This window comes from Cyprinodon variegatus, unplaced genomic scaffold, assembly GCF_000732505.1.
Source record: "Cyprinodon variegatus isolate N-32 unplaced genomic scaffold, C_variegatus-1.0 Scaffold353, whole genome shotgun sequence".
In the NCBI taxonomy this organism is placed as follows: Eukaryota; Metazoa; Chordata; class Actinopteri; order Cyprinodontiformes; family Cyprinodontidae; genus Cyprinodon; species Cyprinodon variegatus.
In genome coordinates, this window is record NW_015150806.1 from 262,922 (window position 1) to 284,634 (window position 21,713).

At 35.0% G+C, this 21,713-nt stretch overlaps 1 protein-coding gene across 1 annotated transcript in view; it reads right to left on the reverse strand.

The window, feature by feature from the left end:
- The window catches only part of itgbl1 (integrin subunit beta like 1), a 71,371-nt gene continuing 49,658 nt past the window's right edge, over positions 1-21,713 (reverse strand). The window contains exons 8-11 of the mRNA XM_015385983.1: positions 18,833-18,949; positions 6,584-6,730; positions 4,748-4,861; positions 1-540 (exon numbers count right to left, since the gene is read on the reverse strand). Of these exons, the coding sequence (XP_015241469.1) occupies positions 452-540; positions 4,748-4,861; positions 6,584-6,730; positions 18,833-18,949 (467 nt within the window). The 3' untranslated portion in view covers positions 1-451. The remainder of the gene's footprint in view (positions 541-4,747; positions 4,862-6,583; positions 6,731-18,832; positions 18,950-21,713) is intronic.

A 21,713-nucleotide genomic window follows, 5' to 3' on the forward strand; every position in this document is an offset into this window, starting at 1 on the left:
AATTGAAAGCTGATTTTGGTCTACTGCAATCGTTATAACCAGCTGTGCTGAAGCAGAGAAACCTCTAAAACCTGCAGGACAGGGGGCCTTGAGGACCGAGTTTGGGGATGCCTGGTCTATCCCATTCTGTATAATCCCAATAAATGCTGTGATAAAATTATAATGTTCAAGGATATAAATACTTTGGTAACCACGTAACTTTACCTAAAATATTAAAAAAGAGGTGCTGAAAACTGGAAAATGTTGGCTGTTTCTTCGAAAACATCACTGTACAGTCTTAATGAGCATATTTTGTAACCAGTACAATAAAAGATTGAGCAAAATTAGGATATTATATTAGTGGTATGCAGATTTACATCTTTAAGTTTTCTCTCGCTGCGTTCTTGTCCTGACCAGTGGTGGTCCTTCTGGTGTTTTGGGGCATTGGGAGGCTCTTGTTTTAATGTTCTCTTCAGTATTCTTCTCCCACCCAGATTTCACAGGCGTTCCCTGTCCATCCTTCCCAGCAATCGCAGCTTCCGCAATTGCAAACACCGTTTCCTGTAAGAGGATGTAAGAAAAAAGCTGTTAAGTAACACAGACAAGCCATGATGCCTGAACTTAAAGGTGAACTGAGCAAGTTTGACAGTTTTTTTCTTTCCCATACATGTTGCTACATTTGCCAAAATTAGCTTTATTCTATTTACCATGGTTGCCTCTATTGGCTCCAATAGTTGTTTCATGAGAGAGTGGGTGTGACTCGCTGCATGCTGTCGTTTACCTGGCTGCCAAGTTGAGTATCCTCAAGAGAACATGCAACACTTTTTGAAGATGGATGACAAAGACCAGCTACAAGTGGACCTTAAACCACTTCACAGACCCCAAACAAGAGTGACAATAAAAACTTTTGTCAAGGGCGATAAAAAGGGTTAAAGTGGAGTCCAAATGGGACTGGAATAAGAAGGGAATAAATATTGGGGAAACATTCATCAAATAGGAAAATCAGATCTGCCCTGGAACATAAAAAGGACACAGAGTTGGCCAGGATTTGCTAAAAATGTCAGATGCTCCATTTAAAATAACTTAAGTATTTATAAAGCTTCTGCTCTTTTTTTCATCCATGTGCACAACACTGGTATCATTTCATCTTCTCACCAGAGGAGATAAACTTCTGCAAAAAATCTGGAACTTGCGTAAGGCTCCTTTAAACATGAGATACCTCTTTTCAGACAAGGTTTTCATGGGTGAAGGAAGAACTATTTTTCTGCTCTGGACAGATTCATGTTCTCTTGTCTTTACTCAGGATTTAAATCAATGAACTATTTGAGACATTCTACATAAATCTACTGGATGTTTTTCTAATGCTATGATCATATCAGCTGCTCAGGTCAACCTAATGAAAACTTTTACATTTAGAACATTGGTTTTGGCCCTGATGCGTAAAAATAAAAGAAATAAAATCTGGATTTATCCATTTAATTCATCCATTGCGCTTTATCCCAGCTGGGGTTGCGAGGGGTGCTGGTTCCTACCTCCAGCTGTCAATTGGCAAGAGGCGGGGTACATCCTGGAGTAAGTATGTTTTTTATTACCTAAATCTTTATGTTTGCATTTCCTTTAAAACTAAGATTACATAAGAGCAGGTCTCGCATTTCTGGAGGCAGACATCTTGACGCTATGGCAACCCAGACCTGACAAACTAGTGACTCTAGAGATTGTCATTACACTCAAATGTGACAAAGGCACGTTAGGCCTATATAAAATCTATATCCATATTTATAAAATGATCTATGTAAACATATCTTGTTATCACTTGACAAGTTAGGTGAAGCTGACATTTTTTACCATGACTGTCTCCATATTGTTTGAGGAAGGGAATTAGTGAAGGGAGCAGATGCAGTCTGACCACTAGATGTCGCTCAAAATTATACACTATGGCTTTAAATAATTTCATACATCTATTTGTCTGTTCATCTCTAAATTTGACAGGTGAAGATAAAAACGACAAAAAAGAAAAAAACACATTCACATTTAATCAAACTTTTGTTACGCTTGTCAAACTTACACATCAATGTTGTGTTGAGGGTTGCAACAAAAATGATTTGGATCAGATTTTGTCATAGGAAGAAATAGCAGCTTGTAATTTTCTTTAAAATATGGAAAGTCTGATTGGAGTTATTTGTTAAAGCATTGCTATCTCAATAGAAATGACTCACTGTTCGAGATTGATGCTTTCTTGCAGCATTTATAGGATTACTGTAGTCCTAGCAAAAATATCTAGGTCCAAACTTAGAGTAGTATTGTTAGGTAACTGCAGATTAAATTATTAAAGTGCATTAGTCCTTACAATGCTGTAAATTAAAATGCCACATACGAGGCAGAAATGACCAAATTCCAGAAATTATTACAATAAAGTGAGTAAAATTTACCTGTTAACATTGCTAATATGTTGAAATTTCCAGCTATCTCATTAAATAAATGTTTAATTAAAATCAGCAGCTTTAGAGAATCCATAACATTTCTGGATGCCATTTAATTTCTTTTAAAAAAAAAAACATGCCAGAGAAATGTTTTCAAAACTCACCAAATGGCACTATGTGATTGGCGGAGGTTGTAACTTTTTTCATTTTAAATAATCAATGTTCTTCCATTAATTCAGCTTTCATGCAAAACACCATTCTATTCAAATTGTCACAATTTTCATGGTATTTTTTCCATTCATTCTGAAGTCAGTATTGAATGTAAGAACACCTGCTTATATCAATTTTCCTTATTTGCTCGCCGTTTTTAAGGATGTTGAAGGACCATTGATTTCTAAACTCTACCACATTGAGAAGGAATTAAATTACAATAAGTTGTTAAAGTAAGATTGCAGTCTATTGTAGAAAATGAGTGAAACTTGAAAGAAATTAACTTTGACAAAAATACTACCTAGAAAGAAAATTGCCTAATTTAGAGAATTATGTCCATACAAATCTATTTTCAACCCTTAAAATATACTTTTCGGCAAAGAAAAAAAAAACTGATGATGGAAAAATATGTAACATAAACATTTTATAACACAAAGTTAAACTGTACAATGCAATATTATATTCAAATGCAATAAAGTAGTCAGACCCTTTGTGGGACAGAATGAGTAAATCACTGAAGCAAAAATTTTTACTGGATTTATTATGAATGCCTTATCAAACAAAAGAGATCCAGTTAATTTTGGCTTGACTAAAAAAACTTTACACGAATTTGGTCTATCATTTTCAACTCACTTTTATTTTCACTATATTTAGCAACTATATTTCATTGTGTAAATCAGATAAAGGTCACTGTATAGATTTTAAAAACAACCTAAGTTTAAGTTATAGTGCAAAGCTTTTAATTCCTCATAATTTTGACTAATTAAATATAAAAAGTCACAATCTGAATCAGCCACTTGTGCTGGAAAAAAATGTTATTCTCTTGAATTGTTAATGGGGTGAAAAGGCAGTCAAAGGGCCACTAATGGCCCCTGAGTCGCACTCTGGAATCTCCTTAAAAGCACCTTCAAGTTTTCAAAGAAAAAAATACAATACATTTTAAATGTTAGAAGTTTGTGTTAAGCGGGAAATACTTTGTTCTTCTTTTATATAATTCAGTATCTCAATTATAATTCAGTTTTAGCTCTTAAAACTTTAACAGATCAATTCTTTTTTTCATAATTCCGCCAAAAAGCATATCTGGCATTTCATTGTAGTTATTGACTGTCTGCTGCGTTGCTGTTGCCTTCCTCAGAGACACATAACCATGCACACCTAAGGCCAATATAGAGATGTCAGTTAGACTGGGAGGGAGCCGGAGTACCCGGTGAGAACCCACACATGCACAGGGAGAACATGCAAACTCCATGCAGAAAAACCCCAGGCCGGGAATAGAACCTGGAATCTTCTAACTGTAAGGCAACAGTGCTACAACCTGCACCATCATGCGGCCCAGTTAGTAAACAAAGAAATGAAATAGTTAACTCATTGCATATCAGTAAATCTTAATTACTATACCAAATTAATCAAAGGGATGGTTCTCTTTGATACATCCCTGAAATTAATCGATGCACAGTTTTCTTTTGGAGCAAGTTAAAGTGATTAACTCCTGTATTAGGAGAAAAAATGCAATCAGTAATTAGCAATCGTAAAAGTGTGTTGTCTTCTTGATTATGTTATTACATGTAATACATTGTAACTTTTGATAAACACTTTTATTAATCTTTCATATTCTGATGTACAATAATATGACATTTTCCATCTCCGTTTGAAGGTATTTCTGCATGCCTAATAATCATTTTCATAGAAGGAGCTGGCCCTTCCAAAACACGATCAGCAACACCTAAAAATTGCATCAGGCGGATATAAAAATATTATTGTTTAAATGTTTGTATGTGTAACACATGGAATGCAATTTAGTTTGGTTTTCTGATTCTCTGAGCTGGAAAAAAAGCTCCAAGTTGAGAAGGTGAGCAGAGTACCTAAAGCAACACTGATTAAATAATCATCATACAATTCAAATGTAACCAAACAATTTTAAGACTAATTTTAGACCACCCTGAGATGGAAACTAAATTGTGTGTCGTCCTTTCTAAAACATCTGAATAGACTTGATAAAGACCTTATGGCCAATTTTAGTCAATATTTGCTGCTTCTTATCTAGCTATGAAAGGAAGGAAACCCCACTGTGAGGTGTTTGTTGCTGTCCTCTCCCGCAGTATGTTCTGTTACAGCTTCACTACACTTTGTGTCATTACCTGTGCAGATGAGGCCATCATGCTTGTCACACTCTCGGTCATCACACTCGCAGTATTCTCCTGACACCCACCATTCTTGGGGAGAGCAAATGCACTGGCCGCAGTGACAGGAACCTGTAACACGCATTTTTACACACACACTAATTTTAAATATCAACACATATTTTAAAAGCTTGGTATTTGCTTTTATTTTTTATATATTTATGCACTTGGCTAGTTTTTTTTTTTTTTTTTTATAAAAGCTGTTATGTTTAATCTTCTGTGATTTATTTATTTATTTATGTAATCAGTTTTAAGGAAGATTAATGGAGTTGGTTAGAGTGGACAGAGATATCCCCTGAGGAAAAAGCTACTAATACAGTTTTACCACCAGGATACCGATCCACCCACACTTTACACTTCCTCTCCATTCCATCAGTTTACATTTCTTTTCTCTCTAGGGTTGCTACAGAATAATAACGTTTTACGAATTGGAAGGGAGAAACAAATCAGGCTATAAGCTTTCTTTCTTATACCCTGGGGTTCAGCTGCTATTTTTTTTTTCATTCACCGCAGTTTTTACTCTAAAGGGCTACAGCAGGCCACAGCAAAAAATTTAAGGCAGCTGGAGGGAGGAGAGGAAGTTAAAGTAAAATGGCAAAGGTAGAGGCTGGTCATGAAAAGAAGATAGATCTGCCTTTACCAGCCCTGCTTGTTTAAGGCTTGACTTTCTTTGGCTGTTGTATTCCTCCGGATCCACTTCATCAAACTAGGTTATGTGGTGTTGCTTTTTGGTAGCTTAATGATGCAAAATAAAATGCATTAACAGTTTAAAGGACTTTGATTCAGAAGACAGCCTGATGACACAAATGAGAAATATAATGGTGGCAATATAATGCTCAGGGAATATGATACAAGGACAGAAGGGTTGGTTAAAGCGGATGGACTGACGGTTGGAGTCACATTCAAAGCAATAATAACAATAATAATAATAATACAACGTACTACAGGCACCATGTGTAAATAAATCCTCAGCTTTTATATTTGAACAAAGACTGGCATGTTAAGTTATTCATACACTTTGCAAACTATCATAGTATGTTTTTTATACTATTAAAAATAATCCATGCTTTTCAAAAGCATTAAATAATCATCTCTTCTAAAACTTACTTAGAGTGAAAAAAAAAAAACAGTGTCCATTAAAACATAGTAGGGAAATGGTATACTTTGTTTTATTGTAGAAGTTTTCTACACTTTTTTTTGCAAATTAACCTTTAGGGAGAAACTAAGCATTTGTAAGTTGAACTACAAGGTGCAGTCATACATAATGAACCCGCATCTGGTGAAAATAAATCAATATCATCATCCAGTCTTACAAAATGCTTCACAAATATGGCATTGTGCAATTTACACACAAGCTGCAAAGCAAGTTGTGGAATGCAGGGGAGGAATGCACAGTGGCACAGTTAGTCACACTGTTTTGTTCAACAAAGAATATCATGGATTCAAATCATCATCAAGTCGCCCTTTGACTGGTGACCTGTCAATTGAGTAACCGTTGACATAAAACAGAAATATATTAAATATATATCCCCACTAACCCTCAATTGTGGTAGTAGTTGGGTATTGAAAAAAAATTTGTCATAAATATGGTGCTGTTTGTTTATTTTAATTTCAAAACTCCCAAAAAACTACAGTAATAATTGACTTATTAACATATTTTAGAAAGTTATGTCCCTTAGAATGTTACCTCTTAACATTAAATTATAGATATATATATATTTTTTTTTTTTGCTTAAACCTTGACAGAAAAATACTAACCTAAAGAATTTGAAGGAAATTTAATTTTTTGTTCACCTTTTCCACTGCAAATGACTCCATCCTCCGTCTCACAAAGCTCCTTGCTCTGAGCGTCACTCATGTCGCAGGACCTGGGGAACTGGCACAGCTTCCCAAACCAGCCCTTTTCACAGATGCACCGTCCACATGAGCAGTAACCATGACCTGGCAGAGGAGGACAGAGAGCCTTTATTTAAAAGAGTTATAATATGGTTCCAAACCATAGGATAACCCCCCCCCCCCCCAAAAAAAAAAACAAAAAAAAAACAGAAATTACAAAATAAGGGAAGAGATGTCTGTACAGGTAGCCCAAGATAAATGCAATACCTCTGGTTAAGGGCAGAGAAATGTAAAGCTGATATATACAAAGTACAAAGAGCTGACAGCACTAACATTGAACCTTGACACTAATAGGCAAAGCAGGGAGGAAGAGCTGCAGGGAGATGAGAGAGATGGAGAGAGCTTATTGTATTTCCCCTAAGGACATGAAAGGAACTGTCATCACCAGTCTTGTGCTGTCCTTAATAAATCTACTGCTTCAGACAGCTGGAAAACAAAGAATCATAATAGGAAGCAAAAGAAAAAGAGATTGAGGGAGGGAGTTTCATTGGGTTGAGAGAATCAGTTGTTTACTGCTATGCCATAATTACTTTTAGCATTTGTACAGTTTTCACAACCACTATAAAAACATATGCCTCCTTCATGTCACAGCAGACTCTGGTATGACTCACTGGAAATTGTATCAAGATAATGCATTTGCTGTTGGAATAATTGGATTACAAAATAGCAACTAAGAATGGATTTCCGATACGATACCGATATTCCAGCTTTGAGAGTTGGCCAATATGGATACTGACACGATACGATATTAGCACAAATCAGACTTATTTTTCTCCCCATTTCCTACTATATTATGTAAGAAAAGGCTTGATCCTGTGATTTTACTAAAACAGAGAACAAAAGTAAACACCAAAAGGCATGATCCATGTAATATCAACCAGTAAGTTGCAGAAACTTTACACAGTAGCAGAGTGTTTCTATTAGCATAAAAATACTGATGTTAGATGCTGCATAATATAACCTCATAGCAGATTTTTCGCTAATACCGAACTGATATATTGATATCGGATCGGGACACCCCTAGTAGCTAAACCTACTCTGTTTATTGTTTTACTTAAAAAAATTAGTAATGTATTAAGAACTTGTATATAATAGTGTGGAACATTCTAAGTGTATTTTGGTTAGCATTTGAAGGCAAATAAAAAGTATTCCCTGTGCACTGCTTATTGTAAGGTAGCGAAAAGTCAAACACTATAAAGGTCTGTGAGAGACATTGTGGCATTTTATGGCATCTAAACAGACAAATAGAATGGGAAATTCTCCATGCTTTCATAAGATAAACAAATGGGTCATTTTATAAGCAATGGGCACCAAGCCAGCACAGTGTTTTGTGTTTTTTTAGCTTAAGTATTACAAGGAACATATGTTAAAGATGGCTATCAGTCTCTATCACCAAGTCACTGATAACTCAAGTTTTCATCTTAGATTGATACCTTTACTCAGGCCAAAAACAATTTCTCAAAAACTAGTAAATTTACTGAATTTTCTGTGTTCAAAAAACATAGATTTATCATAGCAATAGCTCATTTTGCAATTTTAAGAGTTAAACATAGTTTACATGGTTTTAGCAAACAATTTGATCATAATTAGTGATAGGAACGTTTTGAATCCTTACTTAAAATGTCAAGGGGTGCATTTCCTTTTCAACAATTGAGCCATTCTAAATAGCAGAACACTAAACAACTACAGGGGGAGTCAAAAGAATCATAACAGATATAGTTCATACTAAAAAATGCTCAAAACTTAGTCACTGCTTATCTGCTTTGCTCTTTTTCTCTCTAAAGGTGTTATCACTGCCACAACCTTTTTACATCTCTCTCTTTTTTTTTTTATTCTTTATTTCGAACATGCAAGAGAAAAACAAAAAACAATAAAATAATGTTTAAAAACATTGGAGAGAAAAACAACAAACAAGGTACCCTTCTTTCCTAAATGAATATACCTCTATTACATGTGCGAAAAGGAGTAGGAAGAAGTAAAACTTATGTACTCCTACCCCTTTAATTCTTGTATTTCTTTAATTTACAATATTTATAATTATGTTGCTATATATATCCATATAAATACATACTTACCTACCCATATACATACATAAATATGTATACACATATACTGTCATACATATACACTGTATACAAATTAACAAAACAAAAAACACAAACAAAACTTTCTACAATGCTTCTCTATACCTTTTGAAAATAATTTCTTTGTACATTTTTTTGAAAAGGAATATGTTTGGGCATTGCTTTAGGTTCTCATTTAGTTTGTTCCACAATTTAACTCCGCAAATTGATAAACAGAATCTTTTTCTTGTTGTTCTACATCTATTACAGTAGTCTTAAAATTTCCCCTTAAATCGTACCCTCCCTCCCTTTCAGAGAACATCTTTTGGATATTCCCAGGCAATAGGCTATGTCTTACTTTGAACATGAATACTGCAATTTGGTATTCTATTAAATCATGGTATTTTAGCAATTTAGATTTGAGAAATAATTATAAACAATAAATAAAATAAACAAAATAAACAATTCTTTCATCTAGAAAGTACCAATGGATCAGGGCTGCTCTGTTTTAGTTGTGTCTGTGCTCTTTTTTTTCTCAAACCCCTGGTTGTTCGTTGCAGATGATGGCTCACACTGAGCTTGTTTCGCCTGAAGCTTTTTGCTGTAAAAAAAGATTTGTTTCTTCTGACTGTCACTAGATCCACTCTCAATATGGGGGATTGCTGCAAAGCAGACAGATAGATGCACGCAACTGTCAACTGTTGCTGCATGGACTCCCAAGAGGAGCAAATTCTGAAAGTCATTCACTTAGGTCAATTGGTTGGGTTTCCTTAGATAAAACAAACTTTTACCCAATTTAAATAATGAATTTAACGCAATTTAATGCGTATAACTGACCTGGAATCTGCCTTTAGAATTGGACTGAAATATCTTTTTCTGTAACATGCCTTGAGGTGACTTGGTGTCATTTGTCATTTTATAAATAACCTGAACTGATTGACAATTGCCTGGATAAAGTGTGGTAAAAAACTGAGAAGACAAAAAAAAGGGAAATTAATTAGATTGAAGCTGGTTTGCTGGCTTTAGTTGTTAGCCTTAGTAATTATAATGTGCCGGACAACCAACTTTTTACAAATTCAGATTCTGTAGAAATGTCAACCAATTAACAAACGTTTCCCTGAGAAATAACATTCAGATGGAGCCAAATTTAAACAAGGCTTTGAGGGGTTTGGAATATGGGCTCAAGCTGCAAGGGGTTCAGCTGTGTATGCTTGAGCCGAGATATAAATATGTCGACCTAGAAGCCATGATGGATGATAACATAGCTAATGCAGAGATTGATGTGAATGGCGATAAGCTTTGGTATTGAAACTTTTATGAATCTGATTGTATTCTTGATTAAAAATATCTGTTCTTCACATTTATCACTTGTTAATTTATTTTTTTTTAAGGTATCATCTTATCTATCTTTTTAACATGCTGGTACTGCAGTGAATCCCATGTGATACACAGTAAACATTCTAAAAAATGCATAAGCAAGATGGGGGTCTGTTGTGGGAAAATTGTGGGTCCTAATTTTGTGACATAAGTAAAACCTAATTTAGAGATGTTTAATATGGAACCTCTTCTTTGTGACTCAAAATTAAAAAAAGAAATTAAAGAGGAGACTCCAAAAATATATTGTATAAATGGAACAATAACACAGTTTCTGTTCTTTAGATGAAAAAATCCTGTCAGATTATATTTGTAATATGGTTACAATAATTATATTTGAAAAAAATCAACAATTCTAATATAGTATTCTAATAATAATGATACATTGCATTCAATAGAAATGTTCATTTGTACATCATAAATCAAAGATCAAGCAATTCTTCTAACACTTCATGCTAACAGAAACATTTCTTTCTGCTTCAGTGCATGCAAATAATTTTTGACAACTATTTCTTAAAACATGGGCTGTCAAGTTTCAATGATACATGTCAGAGAGTAATTCAAATCAATTCAATTCAGTTTATTTATATAGCGCCAATTAACAACACAAGTCATCTCAAGGCACTTTACAGTTCAATCAGATCATATAGTCAAATTGATTCAAAGTTGTCTATCTAAGGAAAACCAGTTGATTTCATCGACTCATTGACTCAAATGCAATCCCTCACACTAAGCATGCTTGTAGTGACAGTGGAGAGGAAAAACTCCCTTTTAACAGGAAGAAACCTCCAGCAGAACCAGGATAAGTGTGAGCGGCCACCTATAATTGAAAATAATTATACTTTTTGGCCAGGACAGCAACATAAAAGATCTATGCTAATCAGAAAACAAGTTGAAACAGACAATATGAAATTAAATAGGTAAAAAAAAAAGTAGGATTTCCCATCAAAACATTATCTTCTCCAGCAACCAGGTTACAGAAGATTTAAGACTGAAAAGGTGCTTATTTATATTAGAACGAGCTGCAATTTTCAGGTAATATAGATGTGTATTGTGTTGGTGTATTTTCTACTTTTGTGCGAGTCTCTTCCTGAACTTAGGATCTTTCCTTACTGAGCAGTGGTAGACAGCCTACTGTACCTGTCTGTAATCACACTGATCTGATATACAATCTAAGGAGGTGCAGGATCAAAAAACCCCTGATTCATGAATCAAGTGTTTACCTGTATTTTGGCCCTCCCTGTTTCTAAACACTTTGCTTTATCTTTATCCAGAGTGTGTGTGTTTTTTTATATACTGTTGCTGAAACTTGAGTGACTCTAATCTTGTTTATTCTTGCTTTATTCTGGATATTTCTTGCCTGTGCATGACCATGTACTGTCTATGGACCACGACTAGGTGGAATGAGGGTGTCACCATCTCTGCTTCCTGTGAAAAGCTCCAAGATCTCACAGGCCCTGATTCTCAGAACACCCTGCCCTACAGAAGAATTACATGTAAGCAACCTCTGCCACAGTCATGAACCAGCAATCCCCATAACTCAGTATAGGACAAAGAACAAAGCTAAAAGAAAGTCTCTCTCCACAGCATCTCACAATTCTACCACCCCTGAGTTTTTGCCCAGACCCTACAGTCCTTTTGGCCACTTGGTACCTGTGTGCCTTTTAGGAGCCCCCAAAGTAAAGCATATTTTTTATGGGTAACCATGTTTGCCTGTTGAAATTTGTAATGTTATGAAAAAATTCAAAAAAGAAAAAGAGTTGTGCCATGAAAAATTACATCAGTATAATGAAGATGAAGTGTTGTCATAAAAAACACACATAACTGATTCAGTTCCTCACTTCAGATTTAGGGTCATGTGTTTTAGGAATACTCAGTACATTAGTTTAAAACACTGCAGCATTTGGGTGCTGTTTGAAAAACATCAGTCTACCCCTCTCCACTATTAATTGTTTAACAACACTGTGACTGAGTAATAAAACTTCAAACACAGCATCAATGTGAAAACTAATTACACAAGAGTATTGAAAAATATCAGTGTTTACATTCTGTACCAACTGCATTCAGTCAGCGTTAGTTTAGTACATTTGGAAAAAACACAAAAACTGATACAAAAATAAAATAAATATCTTACATTTTCATTTATATTCTAATACTGAACTTTTTCTAAAGGATATAAACAAGTAGATATCAAGTAGCAAGAACCAATGATCAGTCGGAGGAAGTGACAGGACCACATTGTTACATGAAGATAATATTCTCTGTTGCTATACATACGTAACACTGTTACTAATTGTTGTGTTTCAGCTTCCTTTAAGCAAATATGGATGCCGTATTTGGTTACAAATAGGACTGATAAACAATCACTGCACTACATCTACAGTCCAGAAAATGTAGTACGATACTTTAAAGCTAGTCCACAGTTGTAGCATAATACCTCCACATCAAGACAAAGCTTAAAAGTCTTCCCCTGTGTAACTTAGATCAACCCTTACTGTAATAGCATTTCGGGCATTTACAATTTGTTCGTCATCATTCCAAATGGACACTTGTTTAACAGTTGACCATAACTGATTATACCATGATTGAAAGATTCTGTATTCCCAAATAAAGGGATTAGTTGTATTAAAAATGAAGAACTGTTTTTATCTCAGATGGGCTTTTCTAAAAACCAACAGCAAGAGGTCTGGTGAGAAGTAAGAAAACAGAAGAAAGAACATTGTCATATCATATGTTACTGGAGTCTACTGGAGAAAAACTCAGAAGGATTTTCAACCAGCACCGGAACCCTGTGCACAAACCTGGCAACACCCTGAGACAAAAACTGGCTCACCCCAAAGACAAGACACCAAGAAACAAGACCAACAACATGGTTTACGCCATTTGGTGTAGTGAAGAGTGCACAGACCTGTACATTGGAGATACCAAGCAAACGCTACACATGCAAATGGCTCAACATAGGAGGGCCAACTCCTTACAGTAGGACAGGACTCAGCCATTCACCTACCTGCAGACTAAAGGACACTCGTTTGACAACAACAACCTACATATTCTTACAAAGAAAGAAAGATGGTTTGAGCTAAATTTGTCAACCTGAAAAAAACCATCTCTCAACAGAGGAGATGGTCTTAGACATAAACTTTCACTCACCTGCAAGTAGGGCTGGGCGATATAGAAAAAAAGCTTATCGATAAAAAAAAATGCATATTGATCGATATCGATAATTATTGAAAAGATTTGAAACCATATTTTATGTGCAGCTCTGCCTGGACATTTTATGATATTGCTAAATGATTTAATTTTGNATTTTATGTGCAGCTCTGCCTGGACATTTTATGATATTGCTAAATGATTTAATTTTGATAAAGAAAACAAACACAGACTTCCAATTAAATATTTATTTAACCAACTCTGTTAACCATAACAGAATTGTTTTAAAGAAAAATAACTTAAGAGACATGAGTTATGTTATTAAATACTGACAAAGAATAAACTAAAGTGACCAAAAAAAGTGACCAAAATAAATATAACAAATAAACGCTGGTTCAGCTTAGAAGAATGTGTGCTTTAACCGGAGTTAGTACTTTGAAGTTGCTGGCCCCTCAGCATTTTTCTCTCAAGTGTTACTACTAATTGGAACTACGTGGGAAACTGCCCAAAACTTAATATATATATTTTCCCGAAATCCCCGAAGATTCCTCGGAGGAGAGCCGCGTCTGGGCCTACACAGCTCGTACTCCTGCGGCTGTGAGCGGCTGAGATGATAAAAAAAAAAAAGTTGGTTGCGTTATCAGACTTCGTTTTCACTGGTTCCCGACACATTTCACAGATGATTGTGGTTTGTTTTTTGTCCAACTTGCCATGACCGAAATACTTCCATACTGGCGAACTACAAAAACCCTTCTTTGGAACAATTTCCTCCGCCTCTCCTTGCTGCGACATCTTCATGTGCTCTGTGTTGTGGTTTGAGAGGGCGGCGCTTTGTGACGGCGTGCCTGGGTCCGCGATTGTGATTGGTTGGGAGGAAGTAGTGACTAGCATAAACCTACATGCTAGGCTACAATGAGAAGGAAGGAAAACTGTGTTTTTTTATCGAACTTTTATCGAGCCTATTTTTTTCTATTGCGCCACACGTCTATCGATCAATATATATCGTTATTGAATTATCGCCCAGCCCTACCTGCAAGGCACTTTTAGAAACATTACCCAGAGGATTCACCTCCCACCTGCCCCCACCTGACTCACACTTCAATGAAGCATTTGAACGAAACCACTTTGACGAGGGAGTTAACGACCCATCAGAACTCCCTAACGCCCATTAACACCCCCAATGTGACTTAATTGTCAAATCCTGTGGGAGGGATCAAAGCAGCATTGGGCCTCCCTAATTATTTGTTAGACCTATAGTTTATTAATCTCAGTGCTCCCCACAACTAGTTAGAACTGAAGAAGCCTCTTGGATGAGATGTGATACGTCCTCTAGAAAACTTCACGTCCAGTTGCCTAGACTGAACTTTTTCAGGCTTTGACCATGACCTGGATGACTGAGAATCTTCACAAACATAAAAATGACAAATTTTCTACCTTACTATGACATATATTTTGATAGAATTTTGCGTTGAATACTCTCTAAAAACCCACCAAATGTGGTAAAGAGCAGCCTCAATTTAAATATTAAAGCTTCTCCTTTCCAGACCATGATGATTGAAAGATGCTAAACTGAACAGAAACCTGTACAACTTTGCAACATTGCACAGCACAGCATGGTTTACCCTTATACCAAGATGAAAACACTTCGAGGGCACTCCTACTAATAATGCTATCCTCCAAAGAGCTATTAGGTTTTTCCTTTTGTAGCAGAAGGCTGATACTAGTTCAAAGTTGATATGGTTTGGGTGGCTTGTCCTTTGAAACAAAGTTGTAAAATAGTGAGGTTTTGAAGCTGCCCTTTTCTCATGCCAGAGGAAAAATCTGACCAGCAAGATATTTAATTGGGACAAATCTTACAGTTGCTCCTGCTCTACAGAGATTGCTGCAATATTTTCTCTCATGTACTTAGTTTTACTTCCAGGAATATGTTCTTTTGTGATCTGAATATAAAGTAAGGTTGTTTGAGAAGTATAAAGATCAGTGGTTCCAGGAAATGTGTAGGAAGCCTAAACTTGTAACTTATATTCAAATGAAGGATTAGTTTCAAACCAGTTTACTTGTATAGTTAAATATGAAAAGAAGGCAAAGGTCACCGTGTGGGCTGAATGAAGCATTTCGTTTAAGATGGACATTTGATGAAGAGAGTTTTGGTCTATCAAAGTTTAGCAAAATGAATGGCAAAAGATGGAGAGATTTGTAGTCCTGATAATGCATGTTCATTCCTTGTGTAACAAGTCTTTTTTTGGTGGCAATTTTGTTATTCTTTCTTATTCTAAAGTAGTTGTAAAATGTATTGTAAGGCTATGTAAATGTAGGCTGGGAAACATGGAATTCTGCATGATACACTTATATTGAAATACAATATATATTGAAACACATTTATATGGAAATGCAAATGCTATTCAAAGATAAATAATATTTTGGATGGTCATGTGTATCCAAGACGTTTGCCCCGTCACAGGTCTGCCTCTCATCTCAAATACTGTAAAACCAGCCTTGTTTATGAACTTGAAAACTTATTTAGAGGCAACTCTGAATAAGTTTTACTCTTAACATTTAAAAATGTCTAAAAATATTCCAATCTGCTCTTTATAACAAATGTCCTTTCTTGACAATTTGGAGAATGTGATTAATAAATACTGAAAATAATCTTGCTAATTAAGGACTGGAGTATTCATTAATGTCATCTTATTAGTCTTGTAGCTTACTGAAGTGTAGCTAAATAACATAATGGAATTATGATTTTCAGATTAAATAATCACATGGAATTCAGTAACATGAACTGAGTTTTAAGCAGAGTTTGAACTCTCCGTGATCCAATGTGGTGAAGTCCGTGTGAGGAATACAACTCTTTCTACATCATTTAATAACCCCATGTTGAGGGGATCTTTGCTCAGCCAATCTGTTCCAAGCATGGAAAATAAATAGTATTGGCTTGTTGCTCCATATAACCCTCGAGACATAAAAATTGTTACCAAAAGATAGTAAATATATATTTAGCTGAAAAAGGATGATCCCTTATCAGAAACATTTTCCGTTATACTTTGCTTTTCAAATTCTGCTTCTGTTTCAGCTTCTGATCTTTGGTCCAACAACTGATTTGTTATGTTATGTGTTTTTCTTAATCACCTAATGGTTTCTTTGACACCAAGCACACTTTTCTACTAAAATTCAATAAATTAACAGCATTTTTTTACTATTTCCATCCCAAATCAGCATTTTGTATTTCGGTGATGTTCATCTATGTGGAAATTCTGTATTCTGTATTTATTAAATAGGAGTAGAAGAAAAACAAAACAAAAAATATCTACCTTTGTTTTAGCATGTTTAACCTAATTACATCACAGTCTATGAATCAAACAGTTAAAAAAGCTAACAATCTTTGTTACTTTATTCTTCATATTCTTCTTGTTCATTAGTTCTTATCATATTGCCTAGAAGCAATGCATATAAGAACTGTGGGAGATGTTTGTACTAAACCTAACAGGAATTTTTTTTTTTTTTTTTTAACAAACAGAACCCAGAACAAATTAAAAAGCTAACCGAGAATGTCTGTAAATTGGCAACAATGCTAGTGGCAGATTAGAAATGAAAGCCTCCACCTTAGACGAAGTGGGTTGTCAACTACTCCAGACCATGCATGACTGCCTCAATCAGTGAGTTTGGGAGAGCACTTAATTGCTTTAAAGGTTTGACAACCAAGCTCTGTTCAGTCAATGTGCACCTGTCTTTCTAAGAAACAGCAGTGTGGTCTAGCACTTATGGATGGACACCTTATGCTGGGGTACAGTGCAACAAATACATGAACTGATGATGAAGAATTAAAATAAGCATAACAAAGACATCATTTCTTTTAAATGATTCTGCTACACTGAAAAAAATGAGCTTTGATTAAATAAAACCTTTTTTTCCTTTCCTTTAAAGCAGTATGTGTCACGGTTGGGTGGAGGTTTTTGTGGACAATGCAGAGATCAGGAGGCAGGGTGAGTCTTGAAGATTTAAAAAGGCAAGTGAGGAAAAATCCAAAGAACCAAAAAAACCTGAAACAGTATACGGTATATTAAGAAGCAGGTGTGAGTGGAACTAACTAGAAGGAAGCCAAGGGGAAAGAAAACAACACTAGGGAGCAACAGAGAGTAACTAAAGAATGCTTGAATATAATGGAAAATAAACCAAAGATCAACAAAACAGAATAACTAATAACTGAAAACTAAAAACTCCCAAAAGGGGAAAACTATAACAGTATGTAAATACAGTCTATTTACTGTACTATTAAGGAGTAAAGTTTTAAATATAGTTTTCGAAACTTACAACCTACAAACAAGTTAGGGAATTTTAAGGTGTATTTTTATTTAGCTCTGCTTGAGGTAATACTCTGTACAACCACTTGCAGGACTAAGTTGGTCGTTGGGGTGTTCAAAGCCAATAAAAATAACATTCTCCATATATTAGACACTTTTTTTATTGTGTTTGCTGAAGCTTTCACAGGTCAGCTGTATTAATAGAGATTACATTTTTCAAAAATTTGATCTACAGTAGTAGCCATTCAACATTTCCCCACTTTCCTTGATGGGTCCTTGCTGGTCCTTGGCTGGTCCCCCTTCAATTACTTTTTAAACATCAATATTTGTATTAAAATATTATTTCTGTCTTGATTTGATGACATTAAGATCTAAAGAGAAGCATTATCTCCTGGTCAGAACTTTTAATTCAGTGAAAGGTGGAGTCAGAGTAAAAAATATGCAAGAGAGGGTCACTCCAGTGGAGTTGCAGGGAAGTGGGCTGCCAATCAACTGGCGTTTGACTGGGAAGGGCCATTTTGAATGGCTGCTACTGTATTTGGTAGTTTCTGCCTTCTGAACTCAATGAGTTGCACCAGATTTTTTTTAGAGCTTAAGAATTTAAAGCATATGCTCTATCAACATTTTTATTTAGTAAAAAAATGTGAAAGTAGTCTAGCCTTTTCTTTATTTCTTTATATCCCAATAGCATAAATAAATAAAAAATCTAAAGGTTTAACTGGTTTGAATATTTTTGCAAGGCACTTCATCTATACCTAGAAAAAGAAGTATTTTTTGGCGTAAATAAGCTGTTTTATTGTTCAATGGTCATAATGTGGTCTTTTTTGTTTATCAAATTATTTTGTCTTATCTATTGACTAAAAACTCATACCAAGAGTGTCAACACGACTTTACTAATTTCTGTCATTTTTATGTAGATCTAAAATCTATGTTCACATCAAAGAGGCTCTCAATTCATAGCAGGCTTATGACACAAATTATTGTATTTCTAATTCTGCTCCAATAATGGCATTATTATGTCAGCCATTTTTTTCTATTTTGGATTAAAAGTGGGGACACAAGAAGCTCTTGAATGTAGGAAAATAAATTGTATGTTTTTGCCAAAATTTGTAATTTCTACTCCCACTGCCCCAGAGTCTGAGTTACAACAAAATCTTGCATCTTAAACAGAATTAAGACACAGGGACCTGAATGAGCTCGCACATTTGATGTCTACTTTTGTGTCTGTGTGCGCGCGCCTTTATTGTTTGTGCTCTCACCTCCACAGACCTCTCCCTCCATGTCCTCACACTGACGGTCATCACACTCGCAGTTTTTGCCATGAATGCGACTGTCCCCTGGTGGGTGGCAAATACACTGTCCACAAAGACACTGACCTAGAAAAACAGAAATGTTTTTTATTAGATCAGATCTATTCATTTCCTATATGAGGAAAATTAATGAGTTTATAATTTTTTTATTGGCCAAGTCTGAGCAGAAGTGAAGAAAACTATCCTCTATTAAAGTAAAAAAGATGATTAATAACTACACCTATACCTAGAGGTGGTTAATTAATGATCTTGTAATACGAGTTTGTGTGTGTGTCAGTGTAGAAACAATGACTGTGATCTATCGGTAAGACTTGAAATGTAAGCTTACTTTCCTTGCTTCCAGCTTCCATTTTCCCATACATATATGTGAGAAGATAAAACCTAAAGCAAAAGGTTTAAAATAATAGTAAAAAGAATATGCCGACCATAATTAATGAAAGGGCTTTAGCATAACTGTAAAAGTTCTGGTTTCTATGGGATGATTCTAAAGCAAGCAACCCAAATGAAAAGGATATATATTACTCTTATAAGATATGTAATGTTACGTTTGTATATGTTTTGGCTGAAACTTGTGTGTAATGCATCAGATATTCATTAAATTGAAACAAAATGAAATTTTTAGGATTTTGGTGCCTATCAAAACAATATATGACACTCAGTTCATGTACAATATCCTAGTAGAAAAATGTGAAATCAAACTTATGACTGGCCAAAAATCCATGAAGCTTTACTGTTACAACAAAAATAAAAAATATAAAATAAAAATGAGTTATACATAAATTACAACCAATTCTAATTATAAAAATACAAGAAAATTGATAACTTTATGAAACACATGAGACACTAGATTGTTATGTTCTTGCTAACTTTACCAACTCTTTAATATCTTATAAAGCCTTTAAGGTAGCATAAAAGATTATTCACTCCATTGTTGTTGGAGACTTGGCAGGACAATCAAAGCTAACATTACAAAGCCCTGTCCTTATGGTCAAAATGTCTCTCTTCCAACATGTTTTCAGATTTAACGTGTTCTTTGATAAGAACACTTGAACTCTAGACTCCAGGATAGGTGTCGAAAGGTCCATCCATCCATCTGATGATATCATTATTATCTTTTAACTGTATCTTTTTTTCACAGCAACTACCAAACGGCTAATAGCACACACAGTAAAAAAAAAAACAATTCATATTCTTTATTTAAGGCTAAACTGTATCTAAGTTTTAAGCTCTCAAAAAATATTTAAATTAAAGGTGTCTGGGCTTCATACATGAAAACATCAAGTGTTTCAAGTGTTGAAACCAAATTAAGTTTGAATAAATCCAAGCTGTTTATTGCTGCTTATTATAATTTTTCTATACTGGTTATTCTCCCTGTTTGGTTTTATATTATCTCTGACTTCTAGATGAGTTCCATAGATACATTTTTATACAGACAGTGAATGATGGCACTTATTCGTTTTAAATTAGATTGTTGGAAGCTGCAAAACCTTTAATGGACATTATTCACTAAAACACTCCTCAAGAAGGTGTTGTTCCAATTTAATCACTGGGCTGCTGGTGAAGAAGGCCATTGGGAAGGCTACCAAGTGAACATGCATTCTTGTGATGATGATGATTAGAAAAGCGTTTTTGAACAGCCATTTTAGTACCATACAATATATACAGTATTTCAGCTGGAATAATAACTAAGACTCAAGAAATTTAAAACGTTTAAGGCATCTTTCTTACACTGTATACAAGAGAAAAAATTTTTAAAGTCTTTGTTTTGGTTTAATGTGATTTCACTGTTCTCAAAGTCCAGCTAAATCTCCGTAATAACTGCAGAAAATGTATCTTAACAATTAACAGTTTATTGTTTTTCCATTATCCTGTCGAATACATGAGAAAAAATTATTAATTCAAAAGATAGTGAAGAGTTGCACAACAGCCATTACCAATTACATAAACTATGGAGCATGGTGTGGGGTTTAAAGACCCAAGGCAAAGGTTGGGCATCCAAATACTTGATATGAGAAGACTTTGCTGTTAAAACATTGCTCGTTAAATAGTTATGAACACTGAAAGGAGTTATCTGAGGTAGATTAAGGATGGGAATTCACAGATTGTAACACTCACCACAGTGAAGGGTAATAACAAAAAAAATGGTGGGTCTATATAAGTATTAAGGACCGCTGTAGGTCAAAACAAAAAGCAGTGTGCAATAGTAAATGCATGTTACCTTTGCTTGTTTGTACATGATTCATTGTTTTACGTTCGGTGGGCTCCCACCGAACAAGAAAACACATGAAACAAGTTCTTGATTAGTGATATTACATGTTCAGAATGTTCTTGCTGGGTTCCTGAAAGTTTAACACCAACGGTTTACTTTTAGAAATTATAGAAAAAAAGGGCTAATAGAAAAACAACGCATCAGCTTTCTAAATTAGACACAACCATGTCACTTTGTATTTCACACCAACCAAAACCAGCTGATCAGACATAAAACAATCTGGTTACACAAACATTTACAAACACACACAAAACAAAACTCAAGAAACATCAAATGGGTTCTTAAAATAACCAAAAAATGTGACTCTGAATTAAATTTTTTGTGTTTTTGGCTAAAGAGTGCAAGAGTTGGGCTGAAACCCATAGCCATTAGTGAGTCCAAAGAAATCAACAGGCTGTTCAGGATGGGGAGGAGCGGATGCAGTCAGTGAAAGAGGCACATGATACATTAGCATATGGATGGTAGTAATAATACTTAATTCTTTCAATGACATTTCGCTTCGGTCCAGAACCAAAACCATTGCCATCCCATATTTGGTTGGAGTCTCTGAAAAACTCTGAA